The sequence below is a fragment of the Penicillium cataractarum genome (genome assembly GCF_028827025.1).
Source record: "Penicillium cataractarum strain IBT 29864 chromosome Unknown utg000001l, whole genome shotgun sequence".
In the NCBI taxonomy this organism is placed as follows: domain Eukaryota; kingdom Fungi; phylum Ascomycota; class Eurotiomycetes; order Eurotiales; family Aspergillaceae; genus Penicillium; species Penicillium cataractarum.
This window is the reverse complement of record NW_026622737.1, coordinates 4,534,493-4,553,413: the sequence shown is the minus strand read 5'-3', so window position 1 is coordinate 4,553,413 and position 18,921 is coordinate 4,534,493. Positions and strand designations below refer to the sequence as shown.

The following is an 18,921-nucleotide window of genomic DNA, read 5'->3' as shown; positions in this document are numbered from 1 at the left end:
CGCCCAGCGTTTTCGCGATGTCGCAACGCGCAATGGAGCCAAGGGTTGGATTTTTCGTTCAAGAGATTGAGGAATTCATTATCTCATATTGGCCAGTGAAAACTCCTTCCCTCAATCGAAGCGCAGAAAGAAAGGGACTGGGTTAAGCTGAGGAGTGAGCGGGTCCTTGGTGACACTGCCAAAGCTGCCTTCCCGAAGTGTTTGTGCTGTTTGTGTCGACGATCAGGTGATCTGGGCCGACTAACTATGAGTATGGACAAAGTCATCGATAACTATTGAGTGATGACACCGAGTATGCAAAAAAACGACAACTCTATTAAACTACAAACAAATCTTGCAAAATGACAATGAGCAGAACAGACACCCGCAAAGTTCAAAGATCCCCCAGATACCCCGCTGGACCCTTGTCTTAACCTGATCACAATATATACCCCCCAGGTTTCCCACCCTCAACATATCTTCCTGGAAGCTTGGCCAAGTCCATGATTTCCAGTTGTTAGCCTGGAGATACCTATCTCCACGATCCCTATCAAATTTCAAGTTCTCCTCCAGGGCTGCTACTCGTCAAACAACTCCAAAGCTTCACCCATTCTTAGAAGCCTAAGGCACTGGTCATCAGCGGCGCTTTTTGTCAGGCCATTTTTATTCCTCACTCACCTCCCGTGTCCTCTTCATATTCAAAAATGGTCTGTTAGCCCTGGGAACCTTGGAAATATTTGCCTTGACATCCCTTTCGACACCTGCGGGCATTACAGCTCCAGCCCATGATCGAATCCGACGAAAGGCCTCAACTTTCGGATAGTATTTCTGGCGCGCTTCGGGATCATCGACGATTTCGTTGCACATACGGAAATATTTGGAAGATTCATCCATCTCGTTAGATGGAAGCTGTAACTTGGGTAGATCCTCCTGGACAGCTCCAGCAAGAGCAGCAAAGTTTTCTTTTGGGGCTACACCCCGAACGGGAGCTTTCTTTGCAGCTTTGCCACGGCCTCGTTGCTGAGCCTGAGCTTTGTGTACAAATTGTACTTGAGCCAGAGTACTGTTAGTGTCTGGTGTATCATCGGGTACAGGGTGCGTCCCTCAAAAAAGGGAATGGATGAACTCACGTTGCTCGTTTCTCACAAACCGTTTCGCTGTTGAAAGTAGACAAGTCAGTATCAGTGCTGAATCAGGATCAGAATACAAGTTAATCTCAAAGGAAACAGAGCATCCATGCAAGGCTCCATGGGGATTGATGGCCGACCACATGGCTATCCTGCTTCTTCCTTTTTCACCAGGACAGACATATCTCCTCCCGAGGGGTGCTGGTGATGCATCTGATTATCTTGATAGCATACAGGAAGAGATACAGAAACAGGCCGCTGAATAAGACGAAGACAACAAACCAAACACCAGTGTACTCACCATTTTGCATAAGCCTCTTTGCATCTCCAGCCACACTTTGGGCCTCAGAAGTTTCCGGATTCTGTCCACTCAAAGTAGGTAGATTCCCGACAGCTTTCTCTGTCTGTTGAACAGCACTCCCTCCAGCTGCGTTGGCGGCTGCTCCTGTTCCCCCAGTGGGAGGCTGTATTCCAACAGGCTTGGCGTTCAGCTTAGCAGTTGGGTCGAAAGAAGGATCTTGGTAGCCCGGAGGACCCAGCGTCCCGAATCGATGGTTCTTCATTAGTCCAACAAACCGCGAATAATCTCCCATATCGGGTTCGACCTCACCGGGTCGCCAAGCAAGTGACGGCCGTTCAAATTCCTGCATGTCTAGCCACTTGGGTTTGTTTTTGACTATGTGATCAATCTTATAAGCATTTTCTTTGATCCGTACAATGAGCGGGTCGTTGGGAGGCACCTGCAACGCACCTCGGCCACCGAAGCGTACTAGGGGCGGTACCGGATTCTCGACATAGGCGATGTAGCGCGCATTTTCGCCTTTTCGTATAGCGTCTTGCAGTTGCCATCGAGCCCATGGATCATCCAATGCCGCTCTGAGACGCATGCATGCTTGTTCGTAAAGCTGGTGGCCTGTCAAGCCACCCCAGCCTGCAGCCGGACCTGGTTCAAAGTCCCACTTGACACATCCAAGGCCGATGGTGTAGTCATTAGCCCTCGGGTGGCTTCCTGGTGCTACCCCCGGGATATGAGTTCTGCCAGGGTGTGTCCTGATCAAATCTTTCTCAAGATCCTCGCCAAGGGGCCGTTGATCCAGTATGGTTCTCCAACGAGGATATGGTGCATCTTCTCCATAGAAGATTCTGGGCTGACCCGTTGGAGCATCGGCTGCAAGAGGCAACTCCAGCGCAGTTTCCGATAAACCAACCCTGGGAAGAGGCTTGCTGAGGTCCAGCTGTGCTGGTGGATTCGGGAGATGCGGCTCTAAAAGCAGCCTTTCCTGTGCATTCTCCGTCTTCTTCTTCTTCACAGGTTTGGTAACAGCCTTCCTTCCCAGTCTTGTAGTCGCGCCTCTCGTCGGGACTTCATCGCCGAACGGGACTACCTTCTTCGGTATAGAACCTGTCTGAGATCGTGTTCGAGGTGCCATGGTTCTAGTCTATTGTATAAATTGACAGTCAATGAATTTTTACTTGAATGTGCGAATACTGGAGGGTAGAGCTTTTACCTGTACACCGAAACTGATTTCTTTGCGACGAGACTCGAAGAAGGAACTGATAGTGCTAACGAGAAGCGGTTGTAATTATTGTTTTCGATTCAAGAAGAAAAGGATTGCAAGATCTGGGGCTTTAGTCCGAAGGCGATCATGGTAATTTAATCTCTGCGGACTCGCCCAAACAAAGGGATGTCTTATGTATGCGAATTGAATAGTTTCTTTGTTCCTAAATGCGCCACACCAACAGCGAACTCATCGACCTGCCGTTGAGAATACTATATCCTCCGGGGCTTAGAAAGAGTCTTTCTTTGTCTGAATGCAAGACAAAATTTTCGAGTACAAGTTGCCCGACCGATAAGTGTCTGTTAGACCACTCGGAGGTGGACTGGTGACATAGGAAAGAAGCTTTAGCGGAAACAAGGGCGTCTTGCCTCTGAACCAAATGATCAAAAATAAATGTCGAAATCCCAACAAAGGAAGAGATCACATTCACTCTAGGATGTCGGAAGCTTTGTCCTCGGCTCGTATAATTAGGCCCAGAAATTCTTTATTTACGTTGCCGAAGCAGGAGAAGGGTTCATAGAATGTTCATCTCAATTGAGGAAGAGCATTCATGGGTGCACCTCTGAATTTCCCACGCCTTGAAAAGGCCTACATATTATAGTAGGCGTTTTGCATGGTGGCTATTGCTCCATAAGTTCGTACTGTAGAGTGGGAGAGGGAAGAACAAGACCAATGAAGCACATACAACCAAGAAATCAGCCGCGAACCCGAAATGCGACTGCTCTACTATGCCGGGTCCTCGAGGCTGTGCTGGCGAGCTACCAGAAACAGAATCGAGTAAGACCTCTCGAGTGACAAAAACTTGGAACGACGTTGGATGGAGCATATCAAAGAATGAGTTCCTGATGAGGTCATCGTGCCAGGAATACAAGAAACAAAGAAACGGATATTCAATTGGATGCTGACTCGGATGCCATGACTTTCGGGTCTTGCTTTGTCCTTCCCCCGCCGCTTTGACTGCAGAAAGTCGAGACGTCGAGGAATGGTACACACCACTGAACTTGACCGTAAGAAAATCTCAGGCCCGCAGAAACCCATGTGTTTCTACATGCTGTACAATGCCAAAGCTAAACTAGGCGCAGGCCATTCCTGCACGTTAACCATTCATCTCAACCACGTAAAATGAAACAAATCAAATGATTAATTCTCTGCAGGCGATCAATCCACAAGGACAATAGAATGTCTGCCTTTCCTATTCCACAGTATTTCACACATCACAAAATCATAAGTCCTAGTAACCTCTAACAAGCAATTATTTTCTGTCAAATAGTCCCAGGCTTTGACGAGCTATGTATAGCTCAGTTTACTGCCAATACCTGGGCTCGTCAAAGACGTGGTAGCGGTGACCGCGAACACCCTCACCACGGAAGAGTGCAGGGAAGCGTCGGCCAACTGGGACCAACTCCTCCGGAACGCGGACTTCCTCCTCGGGCTCGGGCTCGCCGATGACGAACTTGCCGACCTGTATTATGGGTCAGTCATGTCACGTCTTCGGTTAACTTTGTATTGGGGGAATAGTAGCATACCTGAATCTCAGTGTCGGTGATAGTATCACGGCTAATACGGGCGTAACCAGTACGCTTCAACTTCTTGAAGAGAATGTACTCGCACCAACGGTCCCAATCGGTGGGATCGATATCCTTCATACCGCTCAACTCGCTGACATAGGTGTTGTAGTTGCCCTCGAGCGGCTTGGTGACCAGATAACTCAACAGAATCAAGGGACGAGGGGACGAGCCCATCAGCTTAGACAGATACTCAGTCTGCAGACGACGGTCCTCGGGGTCCTCCTCCTGACCGGAGTGGAAGACGACAACGTCAATCATCTCACCGTACATGTCGAGAGTAGCGTGGATGGCAGGAGCCAGCTCACCAACGGGCGAGGGGAGAAGGTGGTGGGTAGAGTTCACAATGGGGAACTTGGACAGCAAGGCAGAGCCCCAGGTGTGCTTGTTAGGGCCGGGGCCAAAGTCAGCATAGTAGCCGAGGTCCTCTGCGATGTACTGGGTGACATCCTTGTTACCCATGATGACGCGCTGGTTGTCGGACTCGAGGAAGCCAATCACGTCGAGCTCGAGCTCACCCAGAACATCGCGCATACGGCGCTCAGCAGCCCACATGTTGTTGTCCAGACCGAAGTGGACGGTCCAGATACCGGCGGTAACAACCTTGTCCTCTTTGTGGTGGGGAACGTAGTCATTGGTAGGGAAGCGCAGGTAAGCCACGGAGACGGAGAGCAGCTGCAGGGCCGCCAGGACGTAGATGTAGTACGAGCGCTGGCGCTTGCTGTTGGGGCTAACGGGCTTCTTGCGGGGAGAGCGAGAAGAGTTGGTAGTAGCAGCGGAGAACACACCAGCACCGATGGCGAGCATAGTAGTCATCATGAGCCAGTCGGTGTGCTCACGCACCAGAGGGCCACCGGGAACGAAGGCGTAGGCAACGACCCAGACGTGGAAGAGAAGGAGGAAGACGTAAAGCAGGAAACCAACACCGAAGGTGCTAGCAGCACCGTGGCGAACGCAGGAGGTAATGAGAACAGGAGCAACGGCCATGATGTAGAAGGCCAGAGCCAGAGCACCGTAGAATCCAGTCCAGTGGTGGTAGTAAGTGAGGAGAGTCGCGCCAATGGATCCAAGTCCAAAGGCCGTCCAGGTACCCGCAATCGCAGGGTTGAAGATACCATAGACCAGACCAGCGCCCATAGCGAAGATGGTGACGGCACCGTGCGGCACGGCAATGGGACCACGAACCGGATATCCTTCCCAGACCCATGAGATCATGGTGCTAGAGTCAGTCAGAAGAGAGACAATGGCAAAGAGGAGACCTCCAAAGCCAAGACCGGCCAGGAGAGCCGAGCCCTTCTTACCGCCAGCGGGGAGATAGTCACCACCGCTGGTAGTCGTGGGACGCTGGGAGCGCAGAACGGAGAAGATTGCAAGGAAAAGACCAATCTTGTTCCAACCACCGTTCTCGGCGTGCATGATGGGCCAGAGGGGGTTGTTGGTGGAGCAAGCGAACTTGGCAACAACGGACATGATCAGACCAATGCCCCAGGCCATGATGCGAGTCTCCAAGCGCGGCGTGTTGGCACGCTCGGCGAAGAAGGTGGCAGTCCATGCCGCACAGGTGATTGCGAGAGCAAAAGCAGTCACGAACAGACGGTGGGCAGGATTCTGGAACTTGTAGGCCAGCAGACCGGACAGCGAGATCAGATGGAGGGGTCGCAGGTTCTTAACTGCAAGCTGTCGCAGAGAAGGGATGGCAAAGAAGAAAGGCGAAACGACAGCAGCAATCGCAACCTCGTAGCCCGAGATACCCATGTGCCAAAGAGGGAAGTCTGTCATGGTTAGCACAAATTGTAGTCGAGAGAGGAAAAGTACGCACACCACACCAGGACGGGAAGACCGGTCACAATAGTCCAGAAGACAAACTATAGCCACTAGTTAGTAGATGAAGCAGATATCAGACTGCAATTCCCAAGGTCATACCCCATTATAAACATCAGCGGCAGCGTCAACGATCTCAGTCCAGAAGAAGCCCTCGCCGAAAGTGTTGCCAACGGGCTTGCCCTTCCTATACTACACGTTAGCCTCCGTATGGGGCCGAAAAAATGGACTTAATTGGGATGTACGCACTCTTTCTCAAGAACAGAATCCGCGGTCGTTTTCAACTGTCTAAATTGATAAATGCCAATTTAGGAAATGTCTTTTCTTCATAACCAAACGTGACATGTGGCACTATACATTTGTCGTGGGTGTCATTTCGGAAGCCACGGTACATACCCTCTGCTGATACCCTTGATATCCCGAACCACAATTTCGAATCCTTCAAAGTCGAGCACGGTGATGGCATCGAAGCCGACGTCGAACAGAATCAGGGACCACTCGAAGAAAGCGTAACGGGTGTATGCTATGGGAAACAAATATCTTAGTGAGCCTATCTAGGCAATATCGAAGTGGGTCAAGCTGAATCTTACCTCCAGCCACCTTGTGGACCTTGTGTTGGATGAAGTAGTAGATCAATGGCACCAAAGTTCCGAAGAACAGGCTAGCCATGATCTTACGGTACTTGACGGCACGACGGTTGTTAGGGCTGAGTGCAAGGCAGCCCAGCGTCCATGGCAAGGTCGCAACGAGGTACGAGATCATGAAGATATCGTGCCAGTCATGATCGTCAGTGGAGGTGACATAGGTCCATCCACCACAGGTCAAGGTGCGGAAGACACCAACACCGGCAACGATCTTAGGGAGAGACGAGTTCGGACGTGCGGTAAGCACGTACCACAGGAAGACGAGAGCGAAGCGAGGACCGGAAGTGATGGCGATGAAGACTTGGAAGAACGAGCGTTCGGGATAGCGATCGCCAATTGTCGCGGAGACGGAGGGAAACCATTCGTCGGGGTAGCCATAGTGTTCATTCTGAACGATCTTGTGGTAATGCAACGCGCAACCGACAATCAACGCGCTGAAGAACGCGGCATACGCGAACAAAGTGTGAGTCCATGAAATCCATTTTCCGTTGATCTGCATTGTTCAAAAGTCAGTGCCTATCCGAGGAGCTTATCGCGTGTGTCAAGCCACGTACGGCAACCACGGCATCACCGTCCTTGAATCTGGGTGCCATGGCGGCGCAGAGGGAGGTCGAAACTCTGCACCGATATATAGGGAGACCGAGATTGAAAAAAAAAGGGCTGAAACGAATGTGAAGAATCGAAAGATTAGAGAATGACGACTTGTAGAGAGCAAGGGCCCCTGAGGAAAGGAAAACATTCGGATGCACCGGTGCTCCAGAGTGTCCTTGGGCTGGCTGGCTGGCTAACCCGATGTGGTTTAGCGTGGTCCCGGTGGTCGGTGCTTTGGTCAATGCGGGATGCCGACAACTTTTTTTCTTCCTTGAAGATCACAACGTCAACCATGTCCGCCGCCACAGATAAGGCTCGATTCTTTCTCGAGCAGTCGGTGCCCGAGCTCAAGGAGTACGAGCGCAAGAAGCTTTTCACTAAGGTCGGTCCCGCGCTCGTGATCCGCCTAAATTTGGGCCTGCGCTAATGTTGACTTTTTTCTCGTTCATAGGATGAAATCACCTCGATCATCAAGAAGCGGTCCGACTTTGAGCACAAGCTCAATGCGCGCGGAGCGGCTCCCGTCGATTTTGTCCGATATGTCGAATACGAGATGAATCTGGAGACCCTGCGAAAGAAGCGAGTAAAGAGACTGGGAATTCGGTCAGCTGGACACAGCGGCCAACGGCGCATTTACTTCATTCTGGATCGTGCCACTCGCAAGTTCCACGGTGATCTCAACCTCTGGATTCAGTATATTGAATATGCGCGGAAACAAAAAGCCAACAAGAAGCTTTCCATCATCTTCACGGACGCCCTTCGGTTCCACCCGACCAGCGCAGAGTTATGGGTCTACGCCGCCAAGTACGTGCTCGATGACCATGCGGATATGTCGCAGGCGCGAAGCTATATGCAGCGCGGTCTCCGTTTCTGCAAGAGCTCAAGAAACCTCTGGCTTCAGTATGCCAAGTTGGAATTGATCTACATCGCCAAGCTGATCGCTCGTCAACGGATATTGGGATTGGACGAGGAGCGGCCGACGAAAGTCGAGGTGGCCGGGGAAGGGCTGGACGGTGACATGATTGCGCTTCCGGACATTACCGACGAAGATGTCAACCCAACACGGAATGATGGTGAAGTCGATGAGCAAGCGTTGCAAAACCTGAACTCCACCCCGGCGCTGACCGGTGCGATCCCCATTGCCATCTTTGATGCTGCGATGAAGAACTTCCACAACGAGGACCGATTCGGCGCCGAATTCTACGAGATGGTTTTGGAATTCCGGGATGCGCCCTGCCTGCAGAAGATCCTGGGGCACGTGGTGGACACCATGCGGGCGCACAAACCTACCAGTCCCCGTACGCAGATCTGTTACATCAAATTCCCCACTGCAGGCATTCATGTCACATCTGCGGAGTTCCCTCGAGCCCTTGGTACCTCTCTGGCCCGTCTCCGCGAGTCAGCTCTAACCCATGATCTGGCCCAAGAGGTGGTGAGCTGGCTGCAACCCATTGCGGACACGGAGGACCTGGACCCTTCGCTGAAGAAGGTCATCCAGGCCACATTGCGCACCGCGGAGCGTGCATCCTCCAAGGAGTAAACCAAAAAACCCTATTTGTATTCCTTTTTTAGCGTACTCGGACATTCTCCTGCACATTCAATGGCGTTGTTTGGTTGGACATGGAAGCAAAAAAGAATTCCCAGGGAAGATAGTTTATTATGTGGTATATGTGCTAGTCATAATGTTAGCTCCTTTTTGGAAGAGGAAAACTAAAAAGCTCCCCCCATCCTCAATCATCGTATTTATTTCCCCGCCGATTACTCTTTTTGCTGCTGTGGAACTTTTTCGACTTGAGTCGGGCCTCATTTTGGGCGCGTTGTCTATAGGCCATTGGTTAGGAAAGTGTGTACTGTACCACTACCACGGGGTGGATGTGGATGATGCTGCTAATTTTAAGCAATAGAGAGAGCACAAAAAAGGGAGCAGTGGGCCTACAATTTGTTCACGCGATCTTTCTGTTCCTGGGAGGTTTCGCCGGGAATGACCTCCTTAGCCGAGCTCACCAGGAGCCGATTAAGCTTTTCATAGCACAAGTCCACGTTGGAGGCCTGCTGCCGGGATTCGTCCGATTGAATCACCAATGCCTGTGAACGGTCGGTAGCGTAGCGGGAGGCGCGTAATTGAGGATGTAAAAGAGGCGGCACCAAAGGGAATAACGTGGCCAGCGGTACTTTTAAAGTAGCTTTAGAATTGACTCTGTAAGGTTTTTTCCAAGATCGCACGGTTAGCTCCGAAGCCCTGCAGAAAGTATGTGTTCCTAGAACTTCTTAGAGAGGGGGAACCGTTCGCACGGATCGGAATTGCACCGACTTATTCACGTTCTGACCGCCAGGCCCGCTTGAACGGCTGAACGAGACCTGGCCGACATGGCGGGGAATGGCCTTGAGGCCCGACTCGAAGGCATTCAGCCACCTCCTCGCTAGCTCGAGGTCGTGAGGGTCTCGAGGGTCAGATGACCCCGTGGAAGCAAACTTTGCACTCCGGCCGGACGAAATGGGCGCAGTGAATGGTAGGAATGGAGAAGATGGCGTTCTGCTCCACGAGCGAAACGCGCACCACCGTGATCGGAGCGGCATTTGGTGCTGGCGCCCAACGCCGAGAAGGGGAAGAAAGGACAAATAATATGATATGATATGCTAAACAGTCAACTTTGAAGCAATAGAAAGATGAACCTCTAGGGTGGAGCTGCCCTGACTAAATTAAAAATTTCCAGGTCACCGCGGAAAGGAGGTTCTCCGACTTTTGTCGATGATCTGGTCTGGCCAGTCTGAAAGCCCAGCCCCTCAGCGTGGGCAGTTTCAGTGGGTTCCCACTAGTAATAAGGTGGCAGGTGGTGAACGACGTAAGAACGATGAGGGCACCAAGCACTGATGGGCCCCCCCTTTCATCTTCTGCGTAATAGTTTCGGGAGGATTGGCATGCTTGACCTGGTAGACCTGGTGGTCGTGTAATTGGCGGAAAGTGGTCAAAGGCACAGGTTTTTTTGGCGGAGCTACCGGGGCTAAACTGGTAGTTCTCATTCAACTGGCCACCTGCAAGCTGGATGTACTCCTGACCTCGAACATGAAGGCTGCAGGCGCCTAGGACTAGACCAGTACGGAGTAGTCCAGTACTAGAGTGCAGTATACTCCAGTCCTGTACGGTTACTCCTCCATCCTACCCCACGGAGTATATCAGCAATTTCCTAATCCTGAGATATCATCCGTTCCTCCTTCACTTTCTTCTCTCTTATTCTTTTCTTTCCACCTCGTAAACCCTCCGAACTTCTCTCCATCTCCTTCCCTTCCGTGTCGGCCCCGTCTGCCTTAATTAGGGACCCTTACCGCCCTTCCGGACCCATTTGGTTCAATACTCTTTTTTTCTCATCGCCCCACTTGAGCTTGCGCAAAATTCACAATCTGACCCTCTCGGCCCGTGACTTCGAACCTTCGATCCCCAAAAGATCCTCGACTTTCTTACTTACCCCCCACTCTTTTCTTCCTTCCCCTCTCCTTCTCCTCCCCCCCTTTCTACTCTTGTAGATGAAACGCCCACCTCCCCCTCGCTCTACATGACGCCCAGTCCTCCTGATGAAGCTCTTCACTTCCGCGGAAAGACACTGACTCCGGAAAGCCCGCGCCCACTGCATATCCCGGAGCCGGCCAATATTCCCGTCCTGGAGAATCAAATGGACCCCGTCTTTAATGACACTTCGACATATCAACGCCCAGAATATCCCCAGGAACCCGTTGAAACACAAGATCGAGATGGATGGTCGAGGATTGCGCAGGATGGCCAGGATCTAGGCTTGGGGCTGCGCAGGGACCCAAGTAGCTTGCAGGGTGCGCAACCGAGGGAACAGCCCGTGATGAATGATATGCCTGCTTTGGCAGCGCAGTTTTATCCTTCCAATACCGCAGGCACCCAACAGCAGGTGGGCAATATGAACATGAATATGCACATGAACCCAAACCTCGCCTTTGCAGCTTCCAGTCATTCCCATGCGCCTCCGGTTGTTCCGGGTTCTCAAGGTTATGGCCCGGCTAGCGACATAGACAATGCCGGTTATGCGGTTTCGTCCTTGAAGCCCGATCACATAGATGATGGAAAGCAGGGTATGGGTTTGGGTGCTGCGGGGGTCAACTTTCAGACTCTGCTGGACAACCTTTCTCAACACTCTGCTGCCACTGCCAACGCGAACGCTACGGGGGCTGCCTCTTCTCTAGCGGAGGGCTCGTCCTTTCACCAAGCCCCCAAGGACGAGTCTCTTCACCCCGGTATCCCACCCACGCTGGATGCTCAGTGTGTGGACCTCCCCCGCCCGCCCTTCCCTCCAAGACCCCTCCCTCCCCCCAAATTACGCCCCGAGCAATGAGAATGCCCATCACCAAACCCCCGCCGCCCCAAACACTGCTCCCTCCTCCGCCTATGCAGCAGCCCAATCCAGTAACAATGCCCATCCAATCGATCCCCCATCTATCCCCCCGGTCGCTCCCGGTACCGAGTCCGGTGCTGGAGACCTCCCACCGCCGCCCATGGCGAGTTTCCAACGGCAAGGCCCTTCTTCGGCCGCAGAGTCGCAAGGCTCTCAAGAGGGTTCTACCGCGTTCAAAAGAGGCCGCCTTGATAAGCTGCTAACCCGTGGGGGCAAACCTCTAAGTGATGATGATCAACCCTGGGGCCCCGAAGTGCAAAAGAAGTATGACGAGTTCCTACACGACGAGCGCATCTATGTAACCGAAGGTCTCTGGGACCGGTTCCCCGTTGGGTCCAGGTTGTTTGTCGGTCAGTATCCATTTCTCCATGCTTCAACCCTACTATCCTCTCGTATGGCCATGATTACTGACGTTATCTATATTTTTATTTTCAGGCAATCTTCCTACCGAGCGAGTAACGAAACGAGACATGTTCCATATCTTTCACAACTATGGCAAATTAGCCCAAATTTCAATCAAGCAGGCTTACGGCTTTATCCAGTTTTTGGAAGCCGGTGCGTGTCATGCAGCACTGCAGACTGAGCAGGGGGCCTTGATAAGAGGTAGAAAGATTCGTGAGTGCCACCGTCTTATCTGATCGCCGGAAACATTTCCCTAATTGTCCGCAGACCTCGAAATCTCGAAGCCACAAAGATCAACTGCCCGACCAGGTCCTGCAGAGCCATCTCGTGCACCCCCGCCTCGTCGTTCCAGGTCGCCCGAGTTCAGCCGGACTGCTCCTGCCCGCAGCGCCGCTCGTGCTCCGGGCGACCGTTATGATCGGCCACACGAGTCCAATCGGCTGCCATTCAGTGACTATCGCGATGAGCCTTCTCATCGCCGTCGTGACGACTATCGCCCTCCACGGTCTCCTTCGCCCCGACCTTTTCGGACTCGGGATGGCTACCGTTCACGGGATAGGACGCCAGAGCGATTTGATCGCCGTGAGCGCAGACGGTCTCGCTCACCCCGCTCACCTCGCTCTCCCTATGCGCGCGATCGGCGGTATCGAAGCCCCAGCCCGAGACCTCGAGGTAACTACGAAGGGGAAGCAGACCTCCCAGTGCCCCGTCGGGCACCACGAGATGTGCCGGAGGTACAGATTCTTGTGCTGGAAGAGCTCGATCGGTAAGTTTGCACATATTGCCCGGTCTCCGTTATGACTACAACTAATATCTCTTAAAGGAATTTTATTCTCCACGTGGAGAATGCCTTCCGCAACCGCGGTCTGCGCGTAGATGTGTTGGTGCTTGGCCCTCGCATCCCTCTAGGCGCAGCCGTCCACCGCCAATATGTCGAGGGTGTTTTGGCAGTCGTGAGGCTGTCTCGCCCTAATCAATTTTCCCGTAAAATCCCACTTCAAATGTTCGATCGAAGCGCGGGCCCAGATAATGTCCGCTTCACTGGTATGCTATGCCCCATCTCACCGCCACCTCTCTTCCCTCGTGACCAAAGGTCGTGCTGATCTCGTTTTTAGATTACCCCGAACTAGACCCCAACATCGCTGCGGAGGTCATGTTCCATCAAGCCCAGGCTATGCAACGCGGACCAGCAGCCTCTTTCGCGCCTAACCCTGCATTCGGTCTCGCTCCGATGCAGCCCCTGCCAATGCCTCATCCACCCATGCCAACTCTCTCGAATCCTCCCAACATTGCCCATCTCATTAGTACTTTGGATGGGCCGGCTCTTCAGTCTCTCCTCTCAGCTCTTCAGCAGCGCCCCGGCCCCTCATCACAGCCCGTCTCGGCCACGCAGTCACCTTTCGCCTCTCCCAATCCTCCACCACCAGCCGACCTGGCCAGTCTGTTCAGTAGTGCGACCCGAGCTCCTCCTATGCCGTCTCTTCATCCTCAACAACCTCTTCCCCACCCACCATATAATCTCCAACATCCAAACGCCCCCATGGTCACTGACCCCAATCTGCTTTCGCTTTTGGCGAAAGGGCTTGGGGCCCAGCAACCACAGGGGCAGGCCCCAGTTGGTTCTAATGTGCAAAACCTTATGAACCATCTGACCAAATGGAAGCAATGAATTAATGATTCTTTCACATCTTTCTCATTTACGTTTTATATTTCGGAGCTTGGCGTTTCCATCGCCTTCGGCTTTCTTGGAAAAGCGGCGACTACCATTTCTGTTTTTCTCTTTTCGAGATCTTGCTTTCTGTCTTCATGTTTCATTTTCATGGCTGGAATTTCTCTCCTAACATCCCAGCGACTTTTGCAAGAATTGGCGTTTCATTGGGCCCCCCTAGGGCAACAAGATTCTAGATACTAGGGTGATTGGCGGTGTCTAGGTTGGAGTTGTCTTGTGTATTTTCTTTTTTGGTGTTTGACCATCCGTCTTCCATCTCCATGTACTAAGCTTTCCTATTTCTTGCTAACAGCTTCGGGATATCTGTTTGCTGGGCAAGGTGGATATAATATGACCCGTCCTCTGGGACATGGTGCTTTATGATCATTGTGACTATCTCGCTTGCTCTTGTGTGATTTTGGAGTGAAGAGACCGCCCAGTCGGTCATGTCTCATCCCAAAGCTAGAAAGGCGTGAAGTCTTTCCTACACCACAATCCATTTGGTCCCAAGTTTTAAGCATTTCTCTCGAGAGATAGAATATAGAGGATTACGTTCCTGTCCATTTGATTGATAGATACTGCTTTGAATTGGGGGTAGCATAAATTGGAGTGCTCATGGAAATACGTCAAGAGTGGATATGGTACATAATGTACAGAAAAAAAAGTAACCCGTCTGCCCTTCACCTGTAGCCTTGAATCATCTAGCTGGACTTCCAGCCTTGAGACTTCAATTCCTTCACTTTCTCCGCATCCTCCTTCTTGATCCGCTCGATCGTTTTGTCCCGGTTATATTCCATCACTCGCTTTTCCTTGAAGTATTTGACCTAGACAGTTTCAAAATAAAGTCAGCATAGAGTTCCAAACAGCAAACACATAGAATGGACATCTATGAAATCGAATGTGTTGGATTCCCCTCCTCAACAAGGATATATAGCCCTGCAAAAGTAATTCCAACGTACCCAAGTCGCCGAACAAGCAGCCTCAAACTCGGCAACCTCCTTGGCGCATTTCCGACGCGCCTCCTTATCATCTTTGATTCCGTCGAGAATATCATTCCGATCCAAGCAGGCGAAGAAAGCATCCCTGCCCTCCCAGCAGCGCGCACGACTCGTGCGATCCGGGGCAATGCGGCCGCCGTCAGAGGCTTTGTTGGAGTCGCCGGATGACCAAGGGAGCCAGCCCATTTTTGTGGAGGTGTGTGGTGTATAGTGGGAGCTTTGAAATAGATTGGGAGGATAGCTGAGTACGCGAATGCGTGTGTGGTGGCTTGGAAGAGCTGTGGTAGATGGGGTTTCGTGGTAATGCGGGAGGAATTGGCGGCGTTGGTCGTTGCTCCCGCGGGCTCGGCGGTGCCAAGACTGTTGATCGGTGATCAACAGTGCTCGACGTTGTCCGTTTCCCTTTTTTTCCACATTTCCTCGCGCCGACTCGATATTACTACCCCAGATCACTTCGAAGCGCTTTATACGCACACCACAACTCGGAATACGCACTCTGGGTCTGCCGTCCTTCAACCCGTGACTCGCAACTGGCCACCGTTGCATGCACCCGCCGCCTCCTAAGCTCCTCGGTCCTTCTCCTCGCTCTCGAGCGCACCGCTCATACCTCTCACACCCTCTATACAAAGGCCGTTGAGGGGATATCCCTGGCCTCATAGTTGATGCCCGGGCGCCGGCGCCTTCCAGCGGGGTCGCGATCCGACCTCCCGCCACTGAAAATCATCCGCAAGATCCTCTTGCTCCAGGTTGCCTATTATGTCTGCGCAACGGTGCTTATCCTGTTTACGACCGTTGTCTATGGCACGCCTTTCTCGCTGAATCTTGTATTCGGTTGGGACTATTTGAGGGGTGACACTACGGTTGGTTGGATGTTGGGATTGGTTTGGATGTTGAATTGTGTTATCAGGTACGTTGCCTAGACCCTCCTACAAGGGAGCGCATACACTCGAGATCTCTGGGCTTTAAACTAACCGTATCGTCATCTCAAATCATACAGTGTGATCTTCCTCCTCCTTTTCGTCTCCCGATCCAAGTTGGTCCCCGATTTCGCCCTCACAATTCACTTCCTCCACCTTGTCGCCACCATCCTCTACACGCGCTCCGTCCCTTCAAACCTCCTCTGGTGGGGCCTCCAATTCGCCAGCGCTGGCATAATGACCTTCCTCGGTATGTGGGCATGCCAGCACCGCGAACTCAAGCCCATCAGCTTCGGTGGACTCGCGAGCCTCGGAGGTAGCTCCAGCCAAGCCTCCTCCTCACAACAACCCGCCGGTGATAACCACCTCGAGTCTGGATTTGGTCGGGGTCGTGGCCGAGAACGTAGTCTTCAGGCTGGAACGGGCGAGTACGAGATGGACGAGATGAAGTCCGGCGAGCGTACTGTATGAAAGGCTCTGTTATGACATTCCCCCTTCTTTGATTTCTTTTCTGTTGCAGCCGCTTTGGGCTATGATATTCTTTGGGCTGTTCCCCATGTCTGCGAGGACTCTTTTTGCATGTCTCGTTCTCGTTTTCGTATACCCTGCCATGGTTGCATCTGTATAGATGGCGTTTGCCCTGATGATGAAGGGAATGGATACTCATTTTCTTTTGTTAAATAATGTTTGAATAATTTATCTTCGAGGCTTGGCCTCTCTTTATGACCTTTTGAATGTACGTCTATCATCTATTAATCCACATATCGTATCTATGGAATCTCACAAATCTGATGTATGTCTGATACTAAGCTTCATCCCTCTCCGATCCTCTTCCGGTCATAATTCTAGCCCTCTGTAATATTTTAAAGTCTAGGTTTTGCCATAAGCCCCCCTTGATTTCCCAGCTTTGCAGGAACGACTGTATCTTCATAGCTTGTACCGATAAGTCGGTGCTTTGTCGCCCATATCGAGCAACTCCTCGTCGGTATATTGAAGGACTCTATCAGCCTCTGCTTCCCTCTTTGCATTCACCTTTGTGCAGATTATGTAGTATGTTGCCATGCTGCTCAGCCCAAGAACAGCAAATACAAGCACTAATATATGGCCCAGGCGATATCGCGGAGCATCGGAGCTGCGATAGAAATTCGAGGCTGCAGCGCCTCCCATCGTGCCGAATCCCATCTGGATAGCCATTCCGACAGCACGCTTGCCATTCGGGGCCCAGTTATTTGAGGACAACACGAGAAGGCCGGGGATTGCTATGATTCGGCTTGAGTCAGCGATATCTACTCGCTAGGGTCTTTATAGTGGAGACAAAGGAGACTTACCCGGATAAATCCCACACGCCGCAATAAAACACCCAGCGTACGTTAGCCCTGGGATGAACTTGGCTGGAGCGACGGCAATCAGATACCCGACCATGACAGCGCCGTAACATATGAAAGTGAAAAAGCTTCTTTTGCCTGTCTTGTCGGAGAAGTATCCCACGCTTATACATGCGATGGTTGCAGCTGCGTAGACTGGGATTGTAAGGAGTTGAGCATGGGCAGCTGTATAGCCGAGACCCTTGATGATTGTGGGGAGAAATAATGACAGGGCGTATACAGCACAGGCCTATGAGTGGATACTGTAAGTAACATCCTAAGTTTTGAACTCGAATAGAAGGAAATACTAACCATTCCCCAATATCCCAAGCAATGGAAGATGGTCTGCAAAACATCTTGTCAGCGGTGACTTGCGCCTGATCAAGATGAAATACATACCTGCCAATCGAGAAGCGCAGCCATAACTTGTTTCCACTTGAAAGAGTGGCCGTGTCCAAGCTGTGGGTTTGTTGACTGTGCTATCCGAGTGGGCTGTAGGGCATCCAGTAGAGCTTCCTTTTCGTGGTCTGTGAGGAAGTTTGCAGTGGCTGGTTCATCCCAGACGTAGAAGAATGATATGATGGCAACAATCACTGTGAGCATTCCCTCCAGAATGAAACTAGCGATAATTCAGTATCTGAATATGACAAACGGGGAAAAATCATAGTTTCATACATCCATCTCCAACCTTCAAGACCGCCAACCTTATCCATCATGCCAATGAGGTATGCTAGGAGTCCGGAAAATGCGCCTGCCATAGACGCCGATGCAAATATCAGAGCAAGCCGAAACTGGGCATCAGCATGCGGATACCTATTCTGGGTGAGTTGTAATGTTCTAAACTTCGGAGGGCTCACTTACCATAGAGAGACGTAAAACGCCAGACCAGGAACTATATTGATAATTGTTAGATTCTCGCCCGTCTCGGCATATATAGTTTCAGAACGGATGTAAAGGCATACAGAGACCAGCCTCGGACAGACCTACAACATGTTAGAACTATTTTTCAATAAGGACGCATCGTTACATACCAAGGAAGAATCGAGCCACCATCAGTCCGGTATAGCTCTGGACAATTCCCGTCAGAGTTGTCACAATACCTATAGAGAGTAAGTCAGATGGCACAACGTGACACTTATTTTCAGCAATGGGAGTATACCCCAAGCGACCATGATGGATGGGAGCCATATGCTAGGCTTGAGTCGAACAAGTAGCAAATTGCACAAGGGCTCGGTAAACGAGTATGGGAAGAAAAATATTGTCAAACACCTATGAAGAATGAGTCACTCCAGTCTCTGCATCGCAGCACCAGACATACCAATTATATTGATTACCGACTAATCCAAGCGAGGTCGAAAGTCCTTGGACGTTTGCGTTACCAATGTTTCCTATCATATTCAGTTCGCACCATGTACCTATCTCATAGCAAGCTTTGTTTCTGACCTCGATCGAGAAAACTCAAAAGGTATAGAATCGTCAACATAGGGATCACATGGTAGTCGATCTTTCGCAAGAGCTTTTTGTATTCAGCAGGCGCTAGTTCAATATGTGCGGCTTGGCCACCGAGGGTTTTCCCTTTGACATCCATGGGCGAGGTCAGGTACTGGAATTCCGCCGTCGTGTTGAATTGTCGTAATTTTCAAAGACTGTGGGGGTAAAGCAGGATCACGTCTAGGATTATTGTGACCTTTTATGTTACCCCAGCTTCTTCATCCCCCACTTTCTTGGCATGGGGTTATTTATGCACCCCAAATGTAGCCTTCTCTTTGCTTCTTTCTAGCCCCACAAGCGGCTTTCTACCCGAGTTTTCCAAGCAGCCGAGGATCGTACT

General features: G+C 51.3%; 8 protein-coding genes across 8 annotated transcripts; 3 read left to right on the top strand and 5 right to left on the bottom strand.

Moving 5' to 3' along the window:
* Positions 1-1,273: 1,273 nt before the first annotated feature.
* N7496_001588 (uncharacterized protein) lies at positions 1,274-2,536 on the bottom strand (the record flags this gene model as incomplete). The annotated part of the gene is made up of 1 exon (XM_056694519.1): positions 1,274-2,536. The coding sequence occupies one exon, from the start codon at positions 2,534-2,536 to the stop codon at positions 1,274-1,276; it is 1,263 nt and encodes a 420-aa protein (XP_056561248.1).
* Positions 2,537-3,968: 1,432 nt separating this feature from the next.
* N7496_001587 (uncharacterized protein) lies at positions 3,969-7,288 on the bottom strand (the record flags this gene model as incomplete). Its single annotated transcript, XM_056694518.1, has 8 exons — positions 3,969-4,127; positions 4,192-6,002; positions 6,050-6,095; positions 6,154-6,238; positions 6,301-6,339; positions 6,448-6,574; positions 6,642-7,188; positions 7,250-7,288. 8 exons carry the CDS (start codon positions 7,286-7,288, stop codon positions 3,969-3,971), a joined length of 2,853 nt encoding a protein of 950 aa, XP_056561247.1.
* Positions 7,289-7,578: 290 nt separating this feature from the next.
* Positions 7,579-8,826, top strand: N7496_001586 (snoRNA-binding rRNA-processing protein UTP6; the record flags this gene model as incomplete). The annotated part of the gene is made up of 2 exons (XM_056694517.1): positions 7,579-7,668; positions 7,738-8,826. 2 exons carry the CDS (start codon positions 7,579-7,581, stop codon positions 8,824-8,826), a joined length of 1,179 nt encoding a protein of 392 aa, XP_056561246.1.
* Positions 8,827-9,016: 190 nt separating this feature from the next.
* On the bottom strand, positions 9,017-9,863 carry N7496_001585 (peptidyl-tRNA hydrolase domain protein; the record flags this gene model as incomplete). The annotated part of the gene is made up of 3 exons (XM_056694516.1): positions 9,017-9,107; positions 9,223-9,483; positions 9,598-9,863. The coding sequence occupies 3 exons, from the start codon at positions 9,861-9,863 to the stop codon at positions 9,017-9,019; spliced, it is 618 nt and encodes a 205-aa protein (XP_056561245.1).
* Positions 9,864-10,837: 974 nt separating this feature from the next.
* Positions 10,838-13,772, top strand: N7496_001584 (putative RNA-binding protein (Nab3); the record flags this gene model as incomplete). Its single annotated transcript, XM_056694515.1, has 6 exons — positions 10,838-11,529; positions 11,570-12,051; positions 12,137-12,316; positions 12,371-12,869; positions 12,927-13,147; positions 13,219-13,772. The coding sequence occupies 6 exons, from the start codon at positions 10,838-10,840 to the stop codon at positions 13,770-13,772; spliced, it is 2,628 nt and encodes an 875-aa protein (XP_056561244.1).
* Positions 13,773-14,512: 740 nt separating this feature from the next.
* Positions 14,513-14,995, bottom strand: N7496_001583 (cytochrome c oxidase subunit 6B family protein; the record flags this gene model as incomplete). Its single annotated transcript, XM_056694514.1, has 2 exons — positions 14,513-14,635; positions 14,771-14,995. The coding sequence occupies 2 exons, from the start codon at positions 14,993-14,995 to the stop codon at positions 14,513-14,515; spliced, it is 348 nt and encodes a 115-aa protein (XP_056561243.1).
* Positions 14,996-15,471: 476 nt separating this feature from the next.
* On the top strand, positions 15,472-16,197 carry N7496_001582 (protein SYS1; the record flags this gene model as incomplete). The annotated part of the gene is made up of 2 exons (XM_056694513.1): positions 15,472-15,716; positions 15,807-16,197. The coding sequence occupies 2 exons, from the start codon at positions 15,472-15,474 to the stop codon at positions 16,195-16,197; spliced, it is 636 nt and encodes a 211-aa protein (XP_056561242.1).
* A 456-nt stretch (positions 16,198-16,653) lies between these two features.
* Positions 16,654-18,678, bottom strand: N7496_001581 (uncharacterized protein; the record flags this gene model as incomplete). Its single annotated transcript, XM_056694512.1, has 10 exons — positions 16,654-17,012; positions 17,055-17,340; positions 17,399-17,467; positions 17,490-17,709; positions 17,766-17,903; positions 17,952-17,982; positions 18,122-18,190; positions 18,250-18,359; positions 18,409-18,505; positions 18,534-18,678. 10 exons carry the CDS (start codon positions 18,676-18,678, stop codon positions 16,654-16,656), a joined length of 1,524 nt encoding a protein of 507 aa, XP_056561241.1.
* Positions 18,679-18,921: the final 243 nt, after the last annotated feature.